Source organism: Paroedura picta, chromosome 2, assembly GCF_049243985.1.
Source record: "Paroedura picta isolate Pp20150507F chromosome 2, Ppicta_v3.0, whole genome shotgun sequence".
In the NCBI taxonomy this organism is placed as follows: domain Eukaryota; kingdom Metazoa; phylum Chordata; class Lepidosauria; order Squamata; family Gekkonidae; genus Paroedura; species Paroedura picta.
Window position 1 is genome coordinate 125,698,072 of NC_135370.1, and position 23,112 is coordinate 125,721,183.

Here is a 23,112-nt window from a genome sequence, read left to right on the forward strand (position 1 = left end):
GATTTTCAGGAGTTCCAGACTTACACATTCCTGTTGGCATTTGCAGAGCTCTAGTGTATACCATGAGCAGGCTTAGAGCAGGAATAGAAACAGCGTTGGGGGAGTTGTCTTGTCGATGGCTTCAGAAAGACTATCTTCCATTAGTGCATCAGCTGAGTCTCTGGGGAACATTGGATCCCACAGAACATTCTGGAATCCAGTTGGATCCATGAGTCTCCTTGGACAATTATAAATCAGTTTCCCATACAGGGAGGGAAAGGGGTATTGATCTGAGCCTTGTTGGCAAAATGGTCTGATCCTGGCACTCTGCTTGATTGTGCCAGACCAATATTTATTACCATCCCAAAGATTAAGTCCTGAGTGTGGTGTGCTTGGTGAGTGGAACCAATAAAAAACCCTCCACTAGGTATGCATATAACCTGAAGTTTTGAGGATTGATCCCTAGGTGGAGATGTCTGTCCATTTACATACAGTTATTTTTGAGTATGGCAGTCTTCAAGCAAAGGTTGGATACACACCTTTCTTGGATGCTTTAGGATGCTTTGGGCTGATCCTGCATTGAGCAAGGGGTTGGACTAGATGGCCTGTATGGCCCCTTCCAACGCTATGATTCTATTCTATGATTCTATGAGTACCATTTATTTTTAGCTAGAAGTGGTTTATCCCTATCTTCTGTCAGAACACATCTCGCAGTGATTACTGTGTTTCATGTGGTGATTCAGTGATTTATGATTTTTTCATGTAACTTAACTCGCTGTTTCGTAAAGAGCTTCACTAACTTGTTCCCTCTCCCCCCCTCCCCCAACTCCATGTTTGGTTCTGCAGCAGTCTTTGTCTCTGATAACCGATGAAGTTGCCTACTGAACCTTTGGAATCTTGCCTTTTGTGGGCGTTAATTCTGAAGGTGATCTTTTTGGTGGCCATTACTTCAGCTAGAAGAGTTGGCGAACTGGCCATTTTGAGGGTCGACCCACTATTTTTGACGTTTTTCAGTGAGATGGTGGTTCTTCACCCTAGCCTCCAATTTTTTACCTAAAATATTATCTCAATTAGCTCAAAAGGTGGTTTTATCATTATTTATTCCTACGCTGGGTACTGGGGCAGAGAACATACTTCACACATTGGAAATAATAAAGCAAAGTTCTGTGAACATTCAAAGAACTCAGTCATTTAGGCAATTCGATTCATTGTTTGTTACTGTGACCCCAAGAAAGGGAACCTTGCATCTTTTCAAATGATTTCAAGATGGGTAGTTTCAGCCAATAGAATTGTTTATAGGACAGCTCAGTTTGGTTGCCTGTTGGAGATTAGGGCTTACTTAACTAGGGTGCAGGATCTTCTGCTGTCTTTTGCACAGCAAGACAGAAGATGAAAACAGTTGAACCTACCTGTAATGGTTATTGACTGATGACATTCCTCCCTCCTACCCCAGTCTTTACTGAGCTCTCCAGTTTTTACTAAGGTTGGATTTTCTGACTTTAATTAAAGGTTTAGATGCTGGGCTAATGGTGGCCATGTGGGAACCAAGGGGAGGAGGGTATCCTGCCCCTGAGCACGTGATGCAAACAGCGGGAAATCACACTTATGATTGCCTCTCTTAGGCCCATTATGCATGGGGGGGATAGCGCACATTCTGGGTGGAATGGCAGCGACTAAAATCACTGATAATGCACGGAGCCAGCTGCAACCGGCTGCAGATTCGGTGCATGCTGCCGAAAATGACGCATTAGCGAAACGCGGAAGAAAGTGCAGCTTCCGGGTGACCGGGGCGCAACCAGATCCAGCACCAGGGTCACCGCATGCATAATTAGTTACTCTGGGTTTTGCTACCGTTGCGTCCCATTCCGTGCATAAGCGGTTTGCTTCGCTTCTTCCCCCTCCATGTTTTCCATGTGACCCGAAATCGCCGTTTCGGCGGCCGTGCATAATGGGCCTTAAAGGGGCAGGATGCCCTATAAGATTTTTTAAACTAGAAAAATGTTGTAAGTGCAACTTCTTTAAATTGTTTTATCAGATATTGATTTAAACTGTTGTTGTCAGCCATTCAAGTCTGACTCTTGGTGATCTTATAGCACAGCTGCCGTCACGATCCCCAATCCTGTATTGCCTCCCTCACCCATACAATGTTCTGGCCACTGTCTCAATTACATCCAGCCACCACCCCCTTTGTCAGCCTGGTTCCCTTTTTCCACTGACAAATCCTAGCATAATTGCATTGAGTTGGATCACATGATATGGCCAAAGTAAATGAGCCATAGTTTCGTAATTTTGCCTGCTAATGATAAATCAGACTTGTTTGAGATTTTTGCTGTTCATGGAACCCACGGAAGCCTTCTACAACACAAGAGTTCAAATGAATCCATTCTTCTCTTGTCCTATTTTGTCAGTGTCCAACTTTCATAGCCATAAGCGGCTATTAGAAATATGATAGATCTAACTAATCTACATAGCCTCTCCACTCACATATTCAGTGGAGGTGACAAATCAATTTCAACTATTGGATACAACAAAGAAGATGCCTGAAGAACTGTGGCAGGAAATTCAATCAACTGTTGGTGAAACAGCAGTTAAACACATACAGGACAAAAAGCCAGAAAAAAGATCAAAATGGTTTTCATATGAAACTATAAGGATAGGTGAATGTAGAAAAGCAGCAAAAGCTGCAACAGCTGCAGGCAAAAGGGAGGAAGTGGGAAAATTAAATGCAGGTTGTCAAAGGGCAGCAAGAATAGGCAATGAATCTTACTGGAATCAGAAATGCAAGCAGTTAGAAGATGATTACAAAAAAGGAGACATAAGAAAGGCTTTTGCACAAGAAAAAAGATTCCGAATGCTATTTGCTGTTCACAAAAGCATTATCAAAGATAAACAAGGGAAGGAGCTGCCTCAGTAACAGAGCATCACAAACAGGTAGTGGGAATACACAGACCAACTGTATGCATACAGAACAGAAGTTCGCTCTCTTCAAAATGAAAAATAGAAATAGAACTTATTGAGGAGGAAGTTGAACAAGCCTTGAGTCAACTGGCAAACAACAAGGCCCCAGGCACTGACATCATACCCGTTGAACTGGTGAGATGTGTACCAATCAAAACAATTACAGCTTTGTGCCAGAAAATCTGGGAAACTACTGGCCAGGAGTGGAAAAGATCTGTGTTCATCCCACTACCAAAAAAGGATGACTCAAAAACTGTTCCAATTACCATACAATAGCCCTCCTGGAAGTGAGCTTATAGCCACTGTGGGACATATATTTTCCTAATAAATCTGTACATAGTGCTACTGTATATGGCAGTTCTGTTCTAGTAACATTTTATTTTTTTTGTATTTTAGGTCTATAATAAAATGTATAGCCAGAGGCCCCCAACCTTTTCTGAGTCTTGTACTATGGTGATAGCTGTTTCCAAAGCAATGTGTTAAAAAACCTATATAGCCAAACCACTCCCCCACATACAGCCAGTTGGGTGACCTTGGGCTCATCACAGCATTGTTAAAGCTGTTCTGACCAAGCAGTAATATCAAGGCTCTCTCAGCCTCACCTACCTCACAGGGTGTCTGTTGTGGGGAGAGGAAAGGGAAGGCGACTATTAGCCATTTTGAGACTCCTGGTAGAGAAAAAAGGCATAAAAAACTGTCCTTCTACAAATCTCCATTGGCCAAGTAGAATCTTTGCTGGATACCACATTGTGAATTCCCAATCTGTACAATACCTTAAAAGTATCCTTAGATGCCACACGCAAAAACTTAAAATGGAATTTAATTTTTTTTTTAAAACATACACTTAAAATCAGGAATCTCAGTTGATAAGAGTTCTTACCCATTTGAACATGTCCAGTTTACATTAAAATTAGGTACATTTTATAAAGCAACCCTTGAGTATAGAAGATGCTGTAATAACAGTTGAAAATATATCAGTTTTGTAAAATTATGATGTGAGTTTGACAGTCTTTGCATGCAGTTTTTGATTTTGCAGGTCCTAAAAGAAGGGAACCATGTCCCATATATCTTAATATATAGTTCTAAAAATGATAGGGTGTGATTGCATTCTGTCATATCCATTTCTCTAGCTTCCTTACAGTCATATCTGTCAATTCAGTCAAATAAATAACAGATACATTAATTAGGCTAATGTATGCCTATATTTGTCCCATGCAAAATAAGGATTTGATATAGCCTGTCCTTTTTCAAACACAGATAGGCTCATCCTGCATTGAGCACGGGATTGGACTAGATGGCCTGTATTGTCCCTTCTACCTCAGTGATTCTATGATGTTTTTTAGGTTAAATAAAGCAATTGGGATTGGTGGGGCAAAGGGGGTTGCTACTAAGTTAGCAAGTAAAACAGTTTATTTGAGATTATTATTTATTAGTATACAGTTTATTATTATACAATTGCTAAAGATGTGATGACGAGTGGGTCTTCTGTGGAATATGCCAGGGTAGTTTTACTGTAGAGTCATGTCTCAGTTATTGCCAGAATTTGGGTTAGGAAGGGGAGAGGGGAGATTATATTTCTACAAGCATAAAGGAGTTGGTGTAATCAGGCTTATCTCTGTGATTGTACAGCAACAGTACTTTCTCTAACTGCTGGCATGGATGAAATAGAGAGCTCAATGCAAGAACAAGTAGTGGAAAAACTAAGACATGACCCTTTAGTAATTAATGATGAGACAATTAAATTATTCCAAAATATCTCATCCCTTGCTTTCCAAAAAAGGCACAATTTAAGGTTTTGGACAGACAGGTTGAAGAATAATGAAATTGTATACAGATGGAGATTTCCATTTAAACTCACTTCTAAACTCTAAGGAGAAACACAAACTGTTAGAACAAGGAAGCTGAGGAAAGACAGAAATATTTTTTCATAAGTGATAGATAATTAAATGTTAAGAGTTAAAGTTTGTATTTTCCCCCCTACAAATGTAAATAGAGAGGAAAGGGAAGGTGACTGTAAGCCGCTATGAGACTCCTTCTAGTAGAGAAATGCTGCCAATAAGAACGAACTCTTCTTAATATCAGGTTTGAAAATAAGAGTTTCTCCATATAAGATAAAGTTATTTTCAGACAATATTATAATTTTCTTAGTGATCAAGGGATCTGATAATAATTTAAGTACTATATTTTATTTATTCTCTGAGGTTTAAAGCTATAAAATAAATGTTGGCACAATCATGATAATAAAGAAGAAGAGTTGGTTCTTATATGCTGCTTTTCTCTACCAGAAAGTGTCTTAAAGAGGCTTACAATCTTTCCCCTCCCCACAACAGACACCCTATGAGGTAGGTGAGACTGAGAGAGCCCTGATGTTACTGCTCAGTCAGAACAGCTTTATCATTGCTGTGGTGAGCCCAAAGTCACCCAGCTGGCTGCATTTGGGGGAGGAGCAAAATCAACCCCAGGAGCCCAGATGAGAAGTTGGTGCTAGCAAAAATAGATCCTTCAAATTGTCTAAAAAGATGATGATAGTTATATCAATTATTTACATGTAAAGCTCAGACAAGATACCTCAAAGATTAAAGACAACTCAGTAATTGACAATCTTAGAATCATAGAGTTGGAAGGCACCTCCTGGGTCATCTAGTCCAGCCTGCACTATGCAGGATACTCACAACCCTATCACTCATCCACTGTAACCTGCCACCCCTTGAATCTTCACAGAATCAGCCTCTCCGTCAAATGGCTATCCAGCCTCTGTTTAAAAATTTCCAAAGATGGATAACCCACCACCTCCCGAGGAAGCCTGTTCCACTGAGAAACTGCTCTGTCTGGAACTTTTTCCAGATGTTTAGATGGCATTTCTTTTGAATTAAGTTTATCCCATTTGGTTTGGTCCATCCCTCCATGACAATAGAGAACAACTCAGCTCGATCCTCTATATGGCACCCTTTTAAATACTTGAAGATGGCATCAGATCCCCACTCAGTCATCTCCTCTCCAGGCTAATCCCCCCCCCCCAACCTTTCCTCATATGTCTTGGTCTCCAAACTGCTCACCATCTTTGTTGCCTTCCTCTGGATATGCTCTAGTTTGTCTATATCCCTCTCCAACTGGGGTGCCCAAAACTGAACACAGTAGTCCGTGAGACCGAACCAGAGCAAAGTGGTACCATCACCTCCCGTGATCTGGACACGATACTCTGTTTTATACAGCCCAAAATGCCATTTGCCTTTTTAGTCCCCGAGTCACACTGATGACTCATGTTCAATGTATCATCTATTAAGACTCCTAGATCCTTTTTGCACATACTACTGTCAAGAGAAGTCCCCATCCTATATTGGTGTAGATAGTTTTTCCTCCCTAAATGCAGAACTTTACATTTGTCCCTATTTTATTTCATTTTATTCAGTTTAGACCAGTTCTCAAGCCTATGAAGATCATCATGCATTCTGATTCTGTCTTCTGTTGTTCTTGCTACCCCTCCCAATAAGCAATGTCATTATGGAAAAAAATTATGATATATTTTCAGCCTGATTAATGCATGTTAAATGTTAAAATATTTGTTAAATGTTAAAATAATTCCCAAATTAACAGAGGACAAGAAAATAAAGGAGTGACAAAAATTAGTTCAATTGGAGATATAACTGCCTTAAGATTAAATAGCAGTTAGCTCAGTCCAAGTGATCTAGGGGAGGATCTTAGTGTTCCATATGTAAAGGCATATCATATTGGTGCTATATTGGTTATCAACATGGGTAAGCTTAGACAATAGTTTGACTGCTATATTCATCAAGCAAACTGAAGTCAAAATGCAACTGAGATTTTTTTAATGGACTACTCTGAAAATTAGGAAAATATATAACGGCCTTTTGGTAATTTGGGATAGATAAAAGATATTATCTCCCGTGATTATCTCTTGCTTCATGTGCAAGAAATTTAGATTTGCTCCAAAATTTTAAGTTACCATATATTTGTCTAAATGGGAAGCAAGTAAATTAGACTCATATAATACTCTAATAGTCTCAGATAAAATCATTACCTATGAATCTATTTATAGGAAGAGTGGATTGTTAAAATAAAGGTTTATCTAATCATAAAATGTACAGTGCTTCAAAGAAAATGAGTTTTAATGAGATTCAGTCAATGTGATGTAGTATAATATATTATTCATATTTAGTTTGAGATTTGAAGAATGTTAAAAATGTGGGGAATGTTAAAGTTGTTTATTTTGTCATTTTTGTATAGTGTTTGCTATTGGTGATATAATAAAGGAAAGTAGAAAATAATTTGGGTCAGGAATATTTTTCCCCCATGTCATATTGACTAAGGAATCTGGAATGTATTCAAATAAATATTGCTAGCTGGCAAACCATTATGGGAATGAGCTTAATGTTTCAAAGGATGCATAAGTGATCCAGCATCCAACTGTTACCGTCTTGTTCACATATAAATGATTTTGAAATTCATATATATATTCCACTAGCTAAAGTTCTGGGGATTACACAGGCAGGAGTTAAGATGGTAATTGCTAAATTTTGCCATTAGTTGCAGTTTCCATAAGGTCTCAGATGATTTGCCTTGTGCATTATTAACTGCAGGTCCTCTGGAGAAGAGATTGTGAGTCAACTGCCCTTTAGCTGGTCTTTTCTTGGGGACTATGCCTAGTGGGGATACTTTCACATTAGGTAGGGATGGGGTATTAACCACCTGCTTCTTCATACCACATTCATTGGCTAATCTGATGCCCTCCACGAACTCTGCTAGTTTCACATTCTGTCATCACATGTTGGCTGAGATCCTGATGTTTGGCTAGCATCCTTTATGGCATATCTGATGAATAAGGATCAGAGAGGAGCAAACCTAACTGACATTTAGCCAGGGTTTGGGGGGCACATGGATCTTTGAACCTTTGTTGATAAAGAAGATGGGGAAGTGGTTTAGCTACTCTTTCCACACTGGAAGTTGTGGATGGCATGAGTTATGCAGCCCTTTTGGTAGAACTTCATCATCTTTCATTGATGTCCATGTGGAAATCTTTGTTCATCCATGGCCTATAAGAGTGAGAGTGATCTTTCTGGAGGGTTGTCTTCCCCACTGCCCATTTCCTCCCCTTAAGCTTGACCCACCTATGGGTGAAAATTGTGATTGAAAGTGGAAGACATGGTAACATCGATTCTGAACTGTGATACAGGGAGGGATGGGCATGCTTCAAGCAGTGTGTGCAAAGGCACTAAAAGGATACAGTCACCAATGCAGGAGATGGGGAGCCAAGGAAGCTTGTAGCCAGACGCGGATGTTGGATTTTCGTAGGGCAAACTTTAATAAATTCAGAGACATGATGAGTGTCATAACATGGACGAGAATGCTGGAAGGGAAGGGAGCATGTGAAGGGTGGGCGCTACTCAAACAAGAGCTATTGCATGCTCAATCAATGACTATTCCAGAAATACGAAAACACTGCAGGAGCTCTAAGAAGCCTATTAGGATGAACAGAGAACTTCAAGAGGAACTAAGAAAGAAAAGGAAAATGTTCAGGAAATGGAGGGAAGGACAGAGCTCTAAAGAAGAGTACCTACAGGTTACTAGGCACTGTAGATCAATCATCAGAAAGGCCAAAGCTGAGAGTGAGCTAAGATTGGCCAGGGAAGCCCATTGTAACAAGAAAAGATTTTTCAGTTATGTGAGGGGCAAATGTAAAATCAAGGAGGCAATAGGCCCACTGTTGGGTGCAGATGGACAAACTCTAACGAAAGATGCAGAGAAAGCAGAATGGCTTAGTGCCTATTTTACATCAGTTTTTTCTCACAGGTCAAAGTGTTTAGGCACATCTAGAGATGGCTGTAGCCAAAGGATAGTGTCTGGGTGGCAGGTTAACATGGATAGAGAGGTGGTCGAGAGGCATTTAGCTGCACTGGATGAGTTCAAATCCCCTGGTCCAGATGAAATGCACCCGAACTTTCCAGAGAACTTGCACAGCCCTTGTCCATCATCTTCGGAACCTCTTTAAGGACTGGAGATGTCCCGGAGGACTGGAAAAGAGCAAACGTTATTCCAATCTTCAAAAAAGGGAGGAAGGATGACTCAGGAAACTACAGACCAGTGAGTCTGACCTCTGTTGTGGGGAAGATAATGGAGCAGATATTAAAGGGAGCGATCTGCAAACATCTGGAGGACAATTTGGTGATCCAAGGAAGTCAGCATGGATTTGTCTCCAACAGGTCCTGCCAGACCAACCTAGTTTCCTTTTTTGACCAAGTAACAGGTTTGCTGGATCGGGGAAATTTGGTTGATGTCATTTACTTGGATTTTAGTAAAGCTTTTGACAAGGTTCCCCATGATGTTCTGATGGATAAGTTGAAGGACTGCAATCTGGATTTTCAGATAGTTAGGTGGATAGGGAATTGGTTAGAGAACCGCACTCAAAGAGTTGTTGTCAATGGTGTTTCATCAGACTGGAGAGAGGTGAGTAGCCGGGTACCTCAGGGCTCGGTGCTCGGCCCGGTACTTTTTAACATATTTATTAATGATCTAGATGAGGGGGTGGAGGGACTACTCATCAAGTTTGCAGATCACACCAAATTGGGAGGACTGGCAAATACTCCGGAAGATAGAGACAGAGTTCAACGAGATCTGAACACAATGGAAAAATGGGCAAATGAGAACAAGATGCAATTTAATAAAGATAAGTGTAAAGTTCTGCATCTGGGTCAGAAAAATGAAAAGCATGCCTACTGGATGGGGGATACACTTCTAGGTAGCACTGTGTGTGAACGAGACCTTGGGGTACTTGTGGATTGTAAACTAAACATGAGCAGGCAGTGTGATGCAGCGGTAAAAAAGGCAAATGCCATTTTGGGCTGTATCAACAGAGGCATCACATCAAAATCACAAGATGTCATAGTCCCATTGTATACGGCACTGGTCAGACCACACCTGGAGTACTGTGTGCAGTTCTGGAGGCCTCACTTCAAGAAGGACATCGATAAAATTGAAAGGGTACAGAGGAGAGCGACGAAGATGATCTGGGGCCAAGGGACCAAGCCCTATGAAGATAGGTTGAGGGACTTGGGAATGTTCAGCCTGGAGAAAAGGAGGTTGAGAGGGGACATGATAGCCCTCTTTAAGTATTTGAAAGGTTGTCACTTGGAGGAGGGCAGGATGCTGTTTCTGCTGGCTGCAGAGGAGAGGACACGCAGTAATGGGTTTAAACTTCAAGTACAACGATATAGGCTAGATATCAGGAAAAAGTTTTTCACAGTCAGAGTAGTTCAGCAGTGGAATAGGCTGCCTAAGGAGGTGGTGAGCTCCCCCTCACTGGCAGTCTTCAAGCAAAGGTTGGATACACACTTTTCTTGGATGCTTTAGGATGCTTAGGGCTGATCCTGCGTTGAGCAGGGGGTTGGACTAGATGGCCTGTATGGCCCCTTCCAGCTCTATGATTCTATGATTCTATGATTCTAGGTACGGGGCTCAGTTTTCAATGTCTCGTCTCCTTCTTCCAAGGTCAAGGACAGAGGTTTGTGATAGGGAAAGAGCAGTCACACCATTTCAAAATCCATTTTGTGGTTCCACAGGGCACAGTTCTCTCCCTGATCCTATTTAATATCTTTATGTACCCTCAAGGCTAGCTTGTGCGGCAGTATGGACTGGATGACACCCAGCTCTATCTGCTCATGAGTGGCCAGCCAAGTACACTCTCTGATTCTTTGGCTGAATGTCTGGAGGCCGTGATGGAATGGCTTCAGCAGAGCCGGCTGAAGCTTAGTCCTCTAAAGACAGAGGTCCTGTGGCTGGAAAGGAAAGGGCCTGATGTGGAAGTGCGCCTCCCTTGTCTCGACAGAGTGCAGCTTCAGAATGCATAGACAGTCAGGAACTTAGGCGTAACCTTCGACACCTCCCTTACTATGGAGGCGCAGGTCACCAAAGTAGCACTCCAGGCTTTTCTCCATCTACGCTACACAAAACTACTAGTGTCCTACTTGGCCCCAGAACACTTAGGCAGTGATCCACATGATGATCACTTCCAGACTAGACTACTGTAATTCGCACTATGCAGGCCTTCCCTTATCCTTAACCTGTAAACTATAGTTAGTCCAGAATGCAGCTGCACGGGTCCTATCAAAGACGCCCCGAAGAGCTCATATACGGCCAGTTCTCCCACAGCTGTAATGGTTGCCGATTGAATTGTGGATCATGTTTAAGGTACTGGTTTTGACCTTTAAGGTAATGTGACCAGATTTCCAGGGCCACAAGGTGGGACATGCTGCCGCTGCGGCAGCAGGCGGACCCTCCCCCCTCCCTTCCCGACTGGCCTCAGAAGTGTGGCGACGGCCATGGTGGCAGCGGCAATGGTGGCAGCAGGCGGGCTCTCCCTCCCTCCTCCCTCCCCGACTTGCCTCAGGACGGTGATGGCGGCAGAGGCGGTGGCAGGTGGAACCCCCCGACTGGCCTCAGAGGGGCGGTGGCCCGGGAAGTGGCGCCCGTGGCAGCAGAGCCAGCCGGGAAGCCCTGCCCCAGAGCCCAGGTGCTTGTGTGGGGACCTCCTGAGCCCGGGGGCCTGCATGGGGGCCTCCTGAGCCTGGGCTGCCTGCTGGGCACACAGCCAAAAAAAAGCAAAAAAAATTTTTTTAATGAAAAAATATATTTTTAATTAGAGAATGCTGCAGGACTATTAGAGAATGCCGCGGGACACAGGGCAGATGCCCCAAAAGCGGGACTGCCCCGCCAAAGGCGGGACGGATGGTCTCCTTACTTTAAGGCCTTATGCAATCTGGGACCTGTATACCTGAGTGAGCACCTCTCCAAATACATCACCTGGAGAACTCTCCATTCAGCAAATACCAACTTTCTGACTGTTCCCAGCCCCCAAGAACTTTTCTGCCAGACATTTGATTGAGGCCGAAGACTACCATTAACATCAAAGCTGGGCCCCTAACCAGACTCCTCAGGCTATGCCTGGCCAACTGCAATAAATCTTATCATCAGGCACAGATGGTAGGGGCAAGGTACATTGATTGTTTCAATATATTTTGAATCTGAAATGTACTGGGTTTTTACTTATTATGTAAGCCGCCCCAAGACCACAAGGAGAGGGGTGGCCTATAAATTGTTGTGTGTGTGTCTGTGTCTAAATAATAAATAGAGATGGAGCTTGAGGTTCCTTGGCTACTTTGAGGCTTCTTTGCTACTTTGGATTCTTCAGTCCATTCTCATTGGCTTACGACATGCCCAGCCTACCACAAGCCCCTTAGACCCCTCATGGATAGTAAAAGTTGGTGGTGAGATGTGGGTTCTCCTCTGGTAGATTTGACCAATACTGGATCCAGCTAACTACTACCCAGTCGCCTATCTGGCATTTCTGTAGTAGCCCATGCAACCCAATTTTTTTATGCTGATTAGAAGACCATCTATAAACCTTAGACCAGTGGTCCCCAACCTTTTTATCACCGGGGACCGGTCAACACTTGACAATTTTACTGAGGCCAGGTGGGAAGGTAGTCCTCTCCTCTCAACCACTGCCCTAACCCTCTCTGACTCTCATCACTATGGTAACTTTTAAATATCCTTTCAAAATAAGATACAGATACGCCAGAAAAACAAAAATAAAGAACATTTTATTTTCTTGAAAATTATAACTCGCGATAATGACAATTCAATGGGAGCCCTGAGCTTGTTTCTCTGCAACGAGACAGTCCCATCTGGGAGTGATGGGAGACAATGACACCCAAAGTGTGTTGCTTGTGTCCAGTCTACTCCGTTGTTTTGGTTGCTGTCACTGCAGAAAACCCCGCTTCACACAGATAGGATCTTGGTGGCAGAGTGGCAGGGCAGCCCCCAAGGCAGCAGCTGGGGAGGAGGACGAGGAGGAGCTGCGGCCCGGTACTGACTGATCCACGGACTGGTACCAGTCCCCGGACCGGGGTTTGGGGACCGCTGCCTTAGACTATATGTAGTCCCTTTCATCCCTTGAAAATTGCCAAACAGGAAAATCTTTGAGTACCTGTCATCCACCTCAGATAAGAAATCATATTGTACCCAATGCCAACATGGCTTCATCCCCCATGACTTAACCGCCCCATCGTACTGAGGTCAGCATCAGTTCCAGTAGCACCAACAGCCATTCCAGCAACCTTTCATGTCTTTCCTATGGCTAGACTCCAGATGTACCACCTATAGTCATGGTTCATCAAGAAATGTGACCCTCAACACCGCTTCTTGGCTCATTGATTCCAATCTGTTCTTGGGCTACAGTTCGGGTTTTGGATTCCCCAGAAAACTCTTAACCATGGATGCCTCCCTATCAGTATGAGGGCATACTGTAAGGGTCTCTCAGTACAGGAGTGTTGATCTCAGTTCTAAGAGGACATACATATCAATGTTTTAGAGCTTCATGCAGTTTGTTTGACCCCAACCTCATTAACAGATATTTTGAGGGGGGAAGTTCTTGGTACAGACAGACAATTCAGCAACCACATATTACCTCAACACACAGGGTGGCACGGGCTCTTTAGTCCTCTGTTCCTGGCTACTTGGAACATGGCAATGATTCTTACACTCAAAGCAATCCATATAGCAGGCTCCTTGTATATCCACATAGATGCCCTCAGCAGTGTGTATATCACAAATTACAAGTGGTTTATGAATCCTGCATATATTAGGGAAATATTCAGCATAAGGGGATACCCTGCAATGGACCTATTCACCATTGTGCAGTCCACAACGGCTCTAATATTTTGTGAATTGTCAAAAGCTTTCATAGTTGCTTGAATCGACTGGCCATTGTGGGTTTTCAGGATTCTGTGGTAGTTTTAGTCCCTAACATTTCCCCAGTAACTGGCTGGCATCTTCAGAGGTAAGACATGGGAATGTCTCCATATCCCAGTGTGTGGGGTGCTTGAACAATTGCTGGACATTTTATTTACTTCTTGTGTGTGTGTGAGGGATGGGTGTAATGCATCACACTCCTGTCTTAGTTGGGAGACTGTATTGAAACTAGAAAGCACTTTTCTTTCATTAGCAAGTGCATTAGGAAGTGTTTTTCCTGTGTCTGTGAAATTAATAAGGTCCATTAGTCAAGACCTTGCCTGTCTTACCTATTGAACCATTGTGAAGTTTCTTTAGAGACCTGTGGATTTTTATTCTGGTTTTTTTAGGGCTGGTAGCCAGTTTTTATTGATTTTCAAACTCTTTTTTGTTGAAACAAATGTATCAGCATTTGTTAATTTCAGTGGCTTACCTGTATAGTATAACATAGTAGCTGTTGATGTTGTCCAATATTTCTGTGTCTTCAAATAGGATTCTATGCCGGATTGGTTGAGAGCATGTTCATTTACTGCTGATTTCAAAGGTTGCTTTTGTCTACAGTGCCTTTTATTCTTGTCTGAATGCTGTATTTTATAGTCCCAACGCATACTTGTCCACAACTGATTGGTATGTGATAGACTCCAGCTACCACTCATAAGCTTCCTGTCAACCAGCTGAGTCACGAAAAACCCATTACCACCAGATAGTGATGGTTTTTCTGAAATCTGTATTATCTCCATCATTATAACGATCAGTGAGCGCTCTTAAGTTTATTAGTTGCTGTTTTAGAATTTGTTCTGATTGGTGTTATGGGAGTAATGCTTTTTATTTCACTTATGACAGTAAACATTTTTTTTTTGTCATCCAGTAAATCTTTTGAGAACTTTTAGTCAAAATAAGACAAGCCACCATAACAGTGAGAGGCATTATAAGCTTAACTTCCTGATATGTTGGAGCCAAACTTGGAAATATAAAATATTATGGAAACATTAAAGTAACTCCTACTGCTCTGATGCTGAGACAGAGATATTCACTGTTTTAGACATCACTATGGAGGCATAATGAAACCAGACTTGGTTGCAGCTACCGTAAGATCACAGGTTTAACAGGATTGTTCAGTCTTAATTGTGTGTCTGTTGAACACAATTCCAGTGGATTCTTTAAAACCAGTAAAGTTTTATTCAAGGTATAAACTTTCATGTGCATGCACAGTTCTTCAGATACGTTGACATGGATCCATACATATAGGTAGAAGGTTAGCAACACATTAACATACAATATAATTATCAGATGCAATGATCATACAGGAATAAGAAGCTTAGTTTATATTTTTTGTGTTTAATTCTGGGAGAAACATAGTGAAGCAAATAAATATATCAAAATTGGAAAGTGCTGTGTAAATTTACCCTTCTTTAATTGTGGAATACTGAGAGTAATTAACTTAAACCCTATTATTATGCTCCATCCATCTCCTCTCAACCCTGGAGGTAACTAATAGCATCTTTTTTCTTTAAGGTAGGATTGTTATGTCTCCTTGGTCCCCAGACCAGGGAAATATATTTCAGTCTCCCATTCCAAATTACATTCTGCTATTCATTGCATTAGATTACAATCACTATTCTGATTACTATTCCAAATAAAAAATACAATTTAAAAAGAGGCTGTTTGGCCCTTCTTGGGAAAAATACAGATGTAGGAACTGAATAAGATTAGCATATGTAGTGTATGTGTGGGTTATTTTTAGTAGTGAAGGGAAGGTTTTCATAATGCAAACAAACATGCTCATCACTCATTAATGAATATAAAAATGAAATTGTTTAGAAAGATGGTCTTCTTCAGCTCTAACACCCAATTACTAAGCAATTATTGACATACATCAGCTTTTTCTTTGAGAGTATATACTACCTTGTCTTTGCCTTGAAATTAATGGTAAGCAACATCAGCTGAGGTTCTTCAATGAGTGGATGTAAAATTGTCTAAAAAGAGCAAAACTGCATCTTCATTTCTTAAAAGATCCCAGGGTGGGGGACAGAAGCACATTCAAAAGAACATGTTTTTATTTTAAATGGCATGATTGGACATGTGGCTGACAGTATGTGAAGGAATATTGTATGCTTGGTTCCATTTCACAAGGCTGCTGGCTGAGCAGAGTACAAGGCTTTCTGTTTGTAGGAATAGAACTATTCAGCTCTCAGAAGGATGATTCCTTATATAAATTAATCTGGTTCAGATTACAATTACTTCTCCATCTCCGTCTTCCCAGAGATCCAAGGTGTTTGATGAGACCTTTTCATCAGTAAACAGGCTAGAACAGTCAGCAGCCTATATATTTTAGTCTACCATTTATTTAGTCTCCAACATGTTATCTATGTATGCTAGCAATGATCTTGTAAACAAAAAACGCAATCTGGTAATACTGTATGAGATGTCTTCAATGATATTGTCTCTCTTCAGGAAGTATTAGCCAAAAATTACTATAAAATAAACTCTGCTGTCTACAGGGTATGCAGTGGAGATTAACAATATTTCCCCTATAAGTTCAGGAGATCAAGGAGCTTCTCACTCTCCTGTCCAAATACACCCAAAAGGAGAATTGCTTCTCTAGGAATAAGTAATAAAATTGGTGCTTTCACATATAATCAGAATAAGTTCAATTAAAGATATTTTATGACAAACAAAAATCATAGAAGAAATAGACCCCTATTGGACAAGATATTTTGTGAGTGCAGGCAGCTTTCTAATAGGATACCTCTTGGTCTAACCACAGATGCATCCCTATGATGTTGGTGTGCATATGTTGTGTGGAAACAGGAGGAAGGATTGGACATCAACTAATTGAGCCATCAAGAGTGCTTATTTCTGTAGCCCCTGTCCTGAAGGGGAAGGTGGTTCAGTTGGCTACAGACAGCATGATGACAAAATACTACATAATCAAGGTGAATCAATTTCTCTCATGTTTTTAGGAAGGCTAAACAAATTTCAAAATCAGACTTTTCCAGTGCTACTCACATGGCACACAGTACCAGTTTGTTCTGAATACTCTCAACTGGGCAGATTCAGTAAGCAAGAAGTTAGCTCTAAAGGAAAAATCATCCAGCTGCAGTATTCCAGTAACAGAAAAACTGGGGTAGATCTAATATGAAGTATCTGATTTTTTCAAGAATTCAGTTCTCTGGTAGTTGGGAGACATATTTATGAAGGGGTGCCCCCCCCCTTTATTTTTATTTTCTATCTTATAACTTACTGAATCTGATATGAGAACAGCAGCAAGGCATTGTCACAATCACATTTTTTTTAAATGTTCTTATTTTGAGGGGACCAAAAATTTTCCGCAAAGAGTGAAATTTTAAAGTGTATTCAAACTAAATTGATAAATATGGTCTCAGAAAGGAAACAATTTAAACAGGATATAAAAGAGTATGTTTAGAAATATAGAGCTGCATAATGTAAATAGATTGGACTTTGTTTAGTGTATAAATAACGGGTTTTTAAAACTCTGTAGATTGAAGACCTTACCCTTTATTGTTCTAAGGAATATGGCTTCAGTCTTGTGTGATCTTTATTTTTAAAACTAGCATCCCTATAATTAACCAATCTGTGTTAAGCCTATAAAGCAAGAATACAGAATCCATCCAGAGTATTTGAAAGGAAATTTACTTATATAAATCTGCCTGCCTGCTCTCTGAGGTGTCTTTGTAGGCCCTGCTCCAGGTTTTTGTTGGAAGATCATTTGAAATTATTGTTCTTGCCATTGTCATTTACTGCTGAATTTTGCTGCTGCTTTCTCCTTTGTTTCATATATGTCTATGATTTAATTTTATTGTTGCATTACATTTTAATAATCTGATGTTAGCTACCTGAAAAGTTAAGTAGACAGGTTTTCAGTTAATATATAACCAGGATTTCTCAATGATGAAATCATAACTGATCTATGTTAAACAGTGTTGAGCTTGTTAAAAACATAAGAAAAGGAATTGCCTTGCATGATCAGGCCCAGTCAAGAGCTGACCTACTCCAGTAGTCAGCAGGCATTAAGTGGAACATCATTGGGCAGGTCTGCCTTTTGAATGTCCCTGTTCCAGTACTCTCAGATATCTGTGTGAAAAAAAAGTTATGGTGCAGAAAGAAAGAAAGAAAGAAAGAAAGAAAGAAAGAAAGAAAGAAAGAAAGAAAGAAAGAAAGAAAGAAAGAAAGACATCTTACAGTATTCCTGCCTCTGAAACATAGCAGGCTAAAACAGAATTGTGATGCTAGGTGGAAGAAACATGCTAGAAGCCACAGACTATTCTGTAAGAGTAAACTGACAGGTGAATTTTACTTCACTGTTATGATCACAATCTAATAATGTTTGATAATGTTTCCATACATTAGGAGGGATCCATAGCTGCATATATATAATCCTCTGCATCTTCAGTTCTTAAAAGATCCTGAGTAGTAGGAATGAGAAGAAACATTAAACCTTGGAGATTAATTTATCAGCTGGATAACATAGTACATTGAGACATCCCAGGGGGGCAGGAGCACATTCAAAAGAATTTGTTTTTACTCTAAACAGCATTTTAAGATGCAGAAACATTATTTATGTTAAAAATACAGAATGTGATCTTAGAATATATAAGAACACATTATTATAATTTTAAATGGGGCAGAAGATATAATCAAAAAAGCATTGTGGACTAAGGGGAAAATGGTGAAAATGTATCTTTCCTATTAAGAGGTGAAATATATACAATTAATATTTTAATATATTTTTTTAAATTGAATACAATGTAGTATATTATTTTAGTATATAGTCAGACAGTTAAATGCAGCTGTTAATATATAACTAATATATAAAACACTTTTTGCCGCAGGTGCTTTCTCTAAAAATTTCTATTTGCATTGTCTTCAAAGCACAACATATGTTTTTGTCTATTAGGACAAAACTATGTAAAGTGAAAGTTCTAGGATGGGAATATGATATGGATATGTTAAAGCTGAATAGAAAAGTTAAGCTGGCAACAATACTAGTATATTCAAAAAGTTTATAAAGTATACATTAGAGTTCCATGCTAATTCCGATCTCTGGTCATCTTGAATAATTTTAACTATTCAGTAGCTACTGTGTCCTATAGGTAAGTCTTCATTGTCATTTTTTTCATTGTGCACAGGAATGCTTTCAGTTTATACTGCCAGCCCTACCTCATGCCATTGACCTTTTGCGAGATGCCATTGTAAAAGTAAAAGAGGTACATGATGAACTTGAAGATCTACCTTCACCACCACCACCTCTTTCTCCTCCTCCAACCATCAGCCCACACAAGCAGACAGAAGACAAAGGTGTACAGTGTGAGGAAGAGGAGGAAGAGAAAAAAGATAGTGGAGTTGCTTCAACAGAGGATAGTTCCTCCTCACATATAACTGCTGCAGCCATTGCAGCTAAGGTGAGTTGGGGGTCATTTGCCATGAGGCACATTGGTTTCTATCTCAGGTACTTTCCCTGAACCTTTCCGGCATCTATTTGATTTAAAAAAAATTGTAGTGCTATGGCAATAAGTAAATCCTATCTTACTCTTTAATCAAATAACTTTTAACTTTCTATATATACAGTTTCCCTTTCATTTTTTCAGGCCCATCTCCCTTGGGGGGGAGGCCAGTATTAGACTGGCCTGGCTCCCCAGATTGTTCCATCCTATGCCTAATTATCCATCCAATCCCTTCTGTCCATCCAGTGGACCTGTGTGGGAATAGTTTTATTTAATTGCCATCATTGTGAGCAAGTCACGGTTTATGGGGTTTTTAATGTGGAATTTTAATGGTTTTAATGTATTGATTTGTATTGAAATATTGTAAACCGCTGCGAGCTGGTTTCCGAAAGCGGCGGTCATACAAATCGAAATAATAATAATAATAATAATAATAGACTTATTTACAACAGTTTAAATCACCATAGGAATTGATCATCCATAATCATCCTATTAAGTGATGACTCTAAAAGGAATATTATTATTTTTCAATAAACAGTTGTAGAAGCTTTCTCAGGACCCTCATTCCTCCCCTGCTGAAAATTTGTTTTGTGGGAAAGTTAAGGTGCTAGACCAAGGGAGCCACTATCGGTGCAACTCTAGAAAGTATGCACTTGGACCAAAATTTATTATGCAATATTAGTGGGGGTTGGATTAGTTTCATCGGTATCTATCTTGCTGTCCCTGTAAGCAGAATGAAGTTCTTCTGAATTAAGTATCCTTGTTTCCAGTTGGAATACCAGTAATGCATAGTTTGCTAAGCTTTGACAAACTGAATAGTGTGAAACCATAGCTGAACCCTGAACCATTTCTAGAGTCAAGAGGTCAAAGGGTATCAGCCATTGAATATAATTTCACAATAGCCCAAACCCTCCAGCCAGCAATTGCTATTTTATGAACAAGAAGAATCTACATCCCCAAACATCTCTTAACAGTATTTTCATCATGTTTACAATGGTCCTTTTAAAAAGTATTATCAGATGTTTGCAAACATAATGCAGCTTGTCATTTATTAGCAAAAGAAAGCTGGATTTTTACTAAGTTGGCAAAGTTATATATTGAGTACATGCTCTTCTGGAAAAGTACAAACAATAAGCATTAAAAACAGAAAATACCTGAGATCTGGACTGACTGTGCTCATTTAAACTCCTGTAAATCTTCCATTTATATATATCACATGTTTTCACCCCTGTACCCTCTGTTCATTTGCTTGTTTAGTTTCATGTTTTCCTGTCACTGTATTCATAGTTGTTGTGTATTGTACATTAGAAGCATCTATCCTACACCAGTTATGCTGCTATCATGGCAAAAGATGAACATCCCATCCCTGGTCTCATCTGTTATTCCCATCACGCAGCAGGAGAACCGGTAAGACACACCTACCAGAGGGTTTTGCATTGCTGATATCTGCAGATACTTTGCCTGTCTCCTCTCTGTGTGTAAGGAAGAGTTGTTCATTTTATTCCCACCAATGTATAATATTAATCTGTAGCAAAGAAGTCTTAAATTCCTATTCCATAAACTCTGTCAGACGTATGGTGTTGCACTCTTTCCTAGACAGTCTGATGACCGAACGTTCTCTGACAACACAAATTACTCTACCATCCTTTATTCCCACCCTTGCATAACTACAACAAATGTAATACCAAAACCAGGATCAGCTAATTAAAAAGATATAGGGTGACAATATTTTTTAGCTGTGAAATACTAATTTTAAGATTTCTATTACTCTCAGTTTGAAATTTTTCACTTTGATTTAGAGGAGGATAAGGCAATTTGTTCAGTGCTGAAAACTCTCTTAGAAATTTTACCATTACATATTCAAATTTATTCTTGCTGTTACAAGGCTAAAAGTTTACTTTTTAATTCTAAGGAGACTTGGTGGCTGCATCTGTACTGCAAATTGCTTGACTTGGATGACAGGCAGATATTTCTGGTAGATGCTGCTACTGATTATCCATTGCTGTCATTTTTCTAGTTTTTGTCAATTACTGATCACATCAGTTCCATTTCTTCAGCTTTGTTTCACTCACTTACAGAATGAAAATGCTATTTTTGTATCAGCACCCTTAAATCTGCAGTGCTGTATGGTTTAAAGAAAATATGGATGTTGCCACTTATGTCAGGCATCGGATTTTCTTGTCATACTAAATAATAGCTCTCTTGATTTACAGTTTTCTACATCTCTCTCTCTCTCTCTCTCTCTCTCTCTCTCTCTCTCTGTGTGTGTGTGTGTGTGTGTGTGTGTGTGTGTGTAAGACCAGTAACTGAATATAATCATTATATAGGACTTGCCCTCTAACTTCATCTTATCAGCAAATGCAACCATCGATTCAGTTAGCCAGTAGCACTGAGAGATCACATAAAACTTGAACAACCAAATCCACCGCACAGTCCTCAAACCCCATAAAGCAGTCCATCAACTGGCAAATCATGTGATCCTCAGATTGCCAATGCATATCTGCTAGAAGCAGAATAGACTAGATTGGAAAGCCACCAGGGTCAGACGAAGGAAGAGGGCACTTGAATATCTTCTGTGCTCCCCCAGCCCACCGTATCCTAAAAACAACCAAATAGGAATGTGGATCAGTTTCTTTATTGATTACTACTTGGAAGAACCATATATATGAAATGTTATCACCTCTTTGCTAACCTACCTAGTCCAGGAACTGCCGGGCTGAAGTATCACTCTATGAACAACAGTAGCAATGGGATCCCTTTGCTTTAGTTCTTTATAAAAGCATAAATCCTTGTATAAATGTCATTTTATGGGTCAATTTAATTGATGAGTATTCCTCATTCCTAGGTAGTCTGTTGATCTAACAATACAAAATGTTCTTAGGCAAGTGTTCCTTCAAATTTAAGATGACTGTAATAACAAAAAGAAGTGGCTTAGATTCAGATATCCAAATACCGCAATCAACTTTTGTTGCTGCCTCTGTCTTGCTGCAGCTCCATAAAGCTGATCCTGAGAACTGCCTCCCCCTAAATATAGTGTGGTATTGTGGGAAGGAAAAGGAAATTGCTGGAAGTCACCCCTTTTGTGCAAGCAAAACTGTCCTCCTCATGCCAGGGGGAGGAGGTCCTGATCAGATTGTGTCTCTGACAGTATAAATCAAAGATTCAGGTGGGTAGCCATGTTGGTCTGAAGCAGCACAACAAAACAAAATCAGAGTCCAGTGGCACCTTTAAGACCAACAAAGATTTATTCAAGGCGTGACTCTGATTTCAGTATAAATCAAACTGATGTAACTGAGTATAAATTTGAGGGTGTGGATAGTACATCAGAGGATAAATGTATTTAAATTGCTACAATATAATTTTTCAGTTGAACTTTATATAAACAGATTCACTAGACAATGCCATTTTAGAGCTGAACCCAACTATTTTAAAATGCCATAATGGGGCCTGTAGGACAGTGGGACTAGTTGATGTTCTTTCCCGACCATACATTCACACCTTTTCAAGAGCCAAATTATTGGCATTTTAAAAGGTGGTGGGGGTAGGGACAAGATCACCTGGCCCTGCCACTCGGTAGACCTGATTAGGATTGAGCTCTCATAGCATTTTTAAATGGCCAAGTACGCTTCTAAAATGGTGCTGAGAAACTCCTTCCTGTGAACCCATGCAGCTGGGCTGTGCTGGATATTCTCCAGGTTATTGAATATTCCCAGTCTCCCTTAATCTTCTGAGTGGTATCTCACTTTATCACCTAAACTCTTTCACAATTTGTAATCCTTAAACTTTCCTCCTGTTTGTTACTGCCATTTCTTTTCTATTTGCTGGGCACAGGCATTGTGTTCTATAAATTTAGTGCTCTTGGGATATAGCCAACAGAAGCATGAGGAGGAAGACAAAGTGGAAAGGG

General features: G+C 40.3%; 1 protein-coding gene across 13 annotated transcripts in view; it reads left to right on the plus strand.

Annotated features, from left to right (window-relative positions):
* The window catches only part of GPHN (gephyrin), a 357,972-nt gene that overhangs the window by 231,433 nt on the left and 103,427 nt on the right, over positions 1 to 23,112 (plus strand). For 6 of the 13 annotated variants that reach the window (XM_077322474.1, XM_077322477.1, XM_077322476.1 and 3 more), the window contains 2 exons: positions 18,891 to 19,163; positions 20,514 to 20,612. In XM_077322474.1, coding sequence (XP_077178589.1) covers positions 18,891 to 19,163; positions 20,514 to 20,612 — 372 coding nt within the window. Of the gene's footprint in view, positions 1 to 16,507; positions 16,677 to 18,890; positions 19,164 to 20,513; positions 20,613 to 23,112 lie in introns of all 13 variants that reach the window. The other 7 variants (XM_077322479.1, XM_077322482.1, XM_077322481.1 and 4 more) reach the window with 2 other exon arrangements.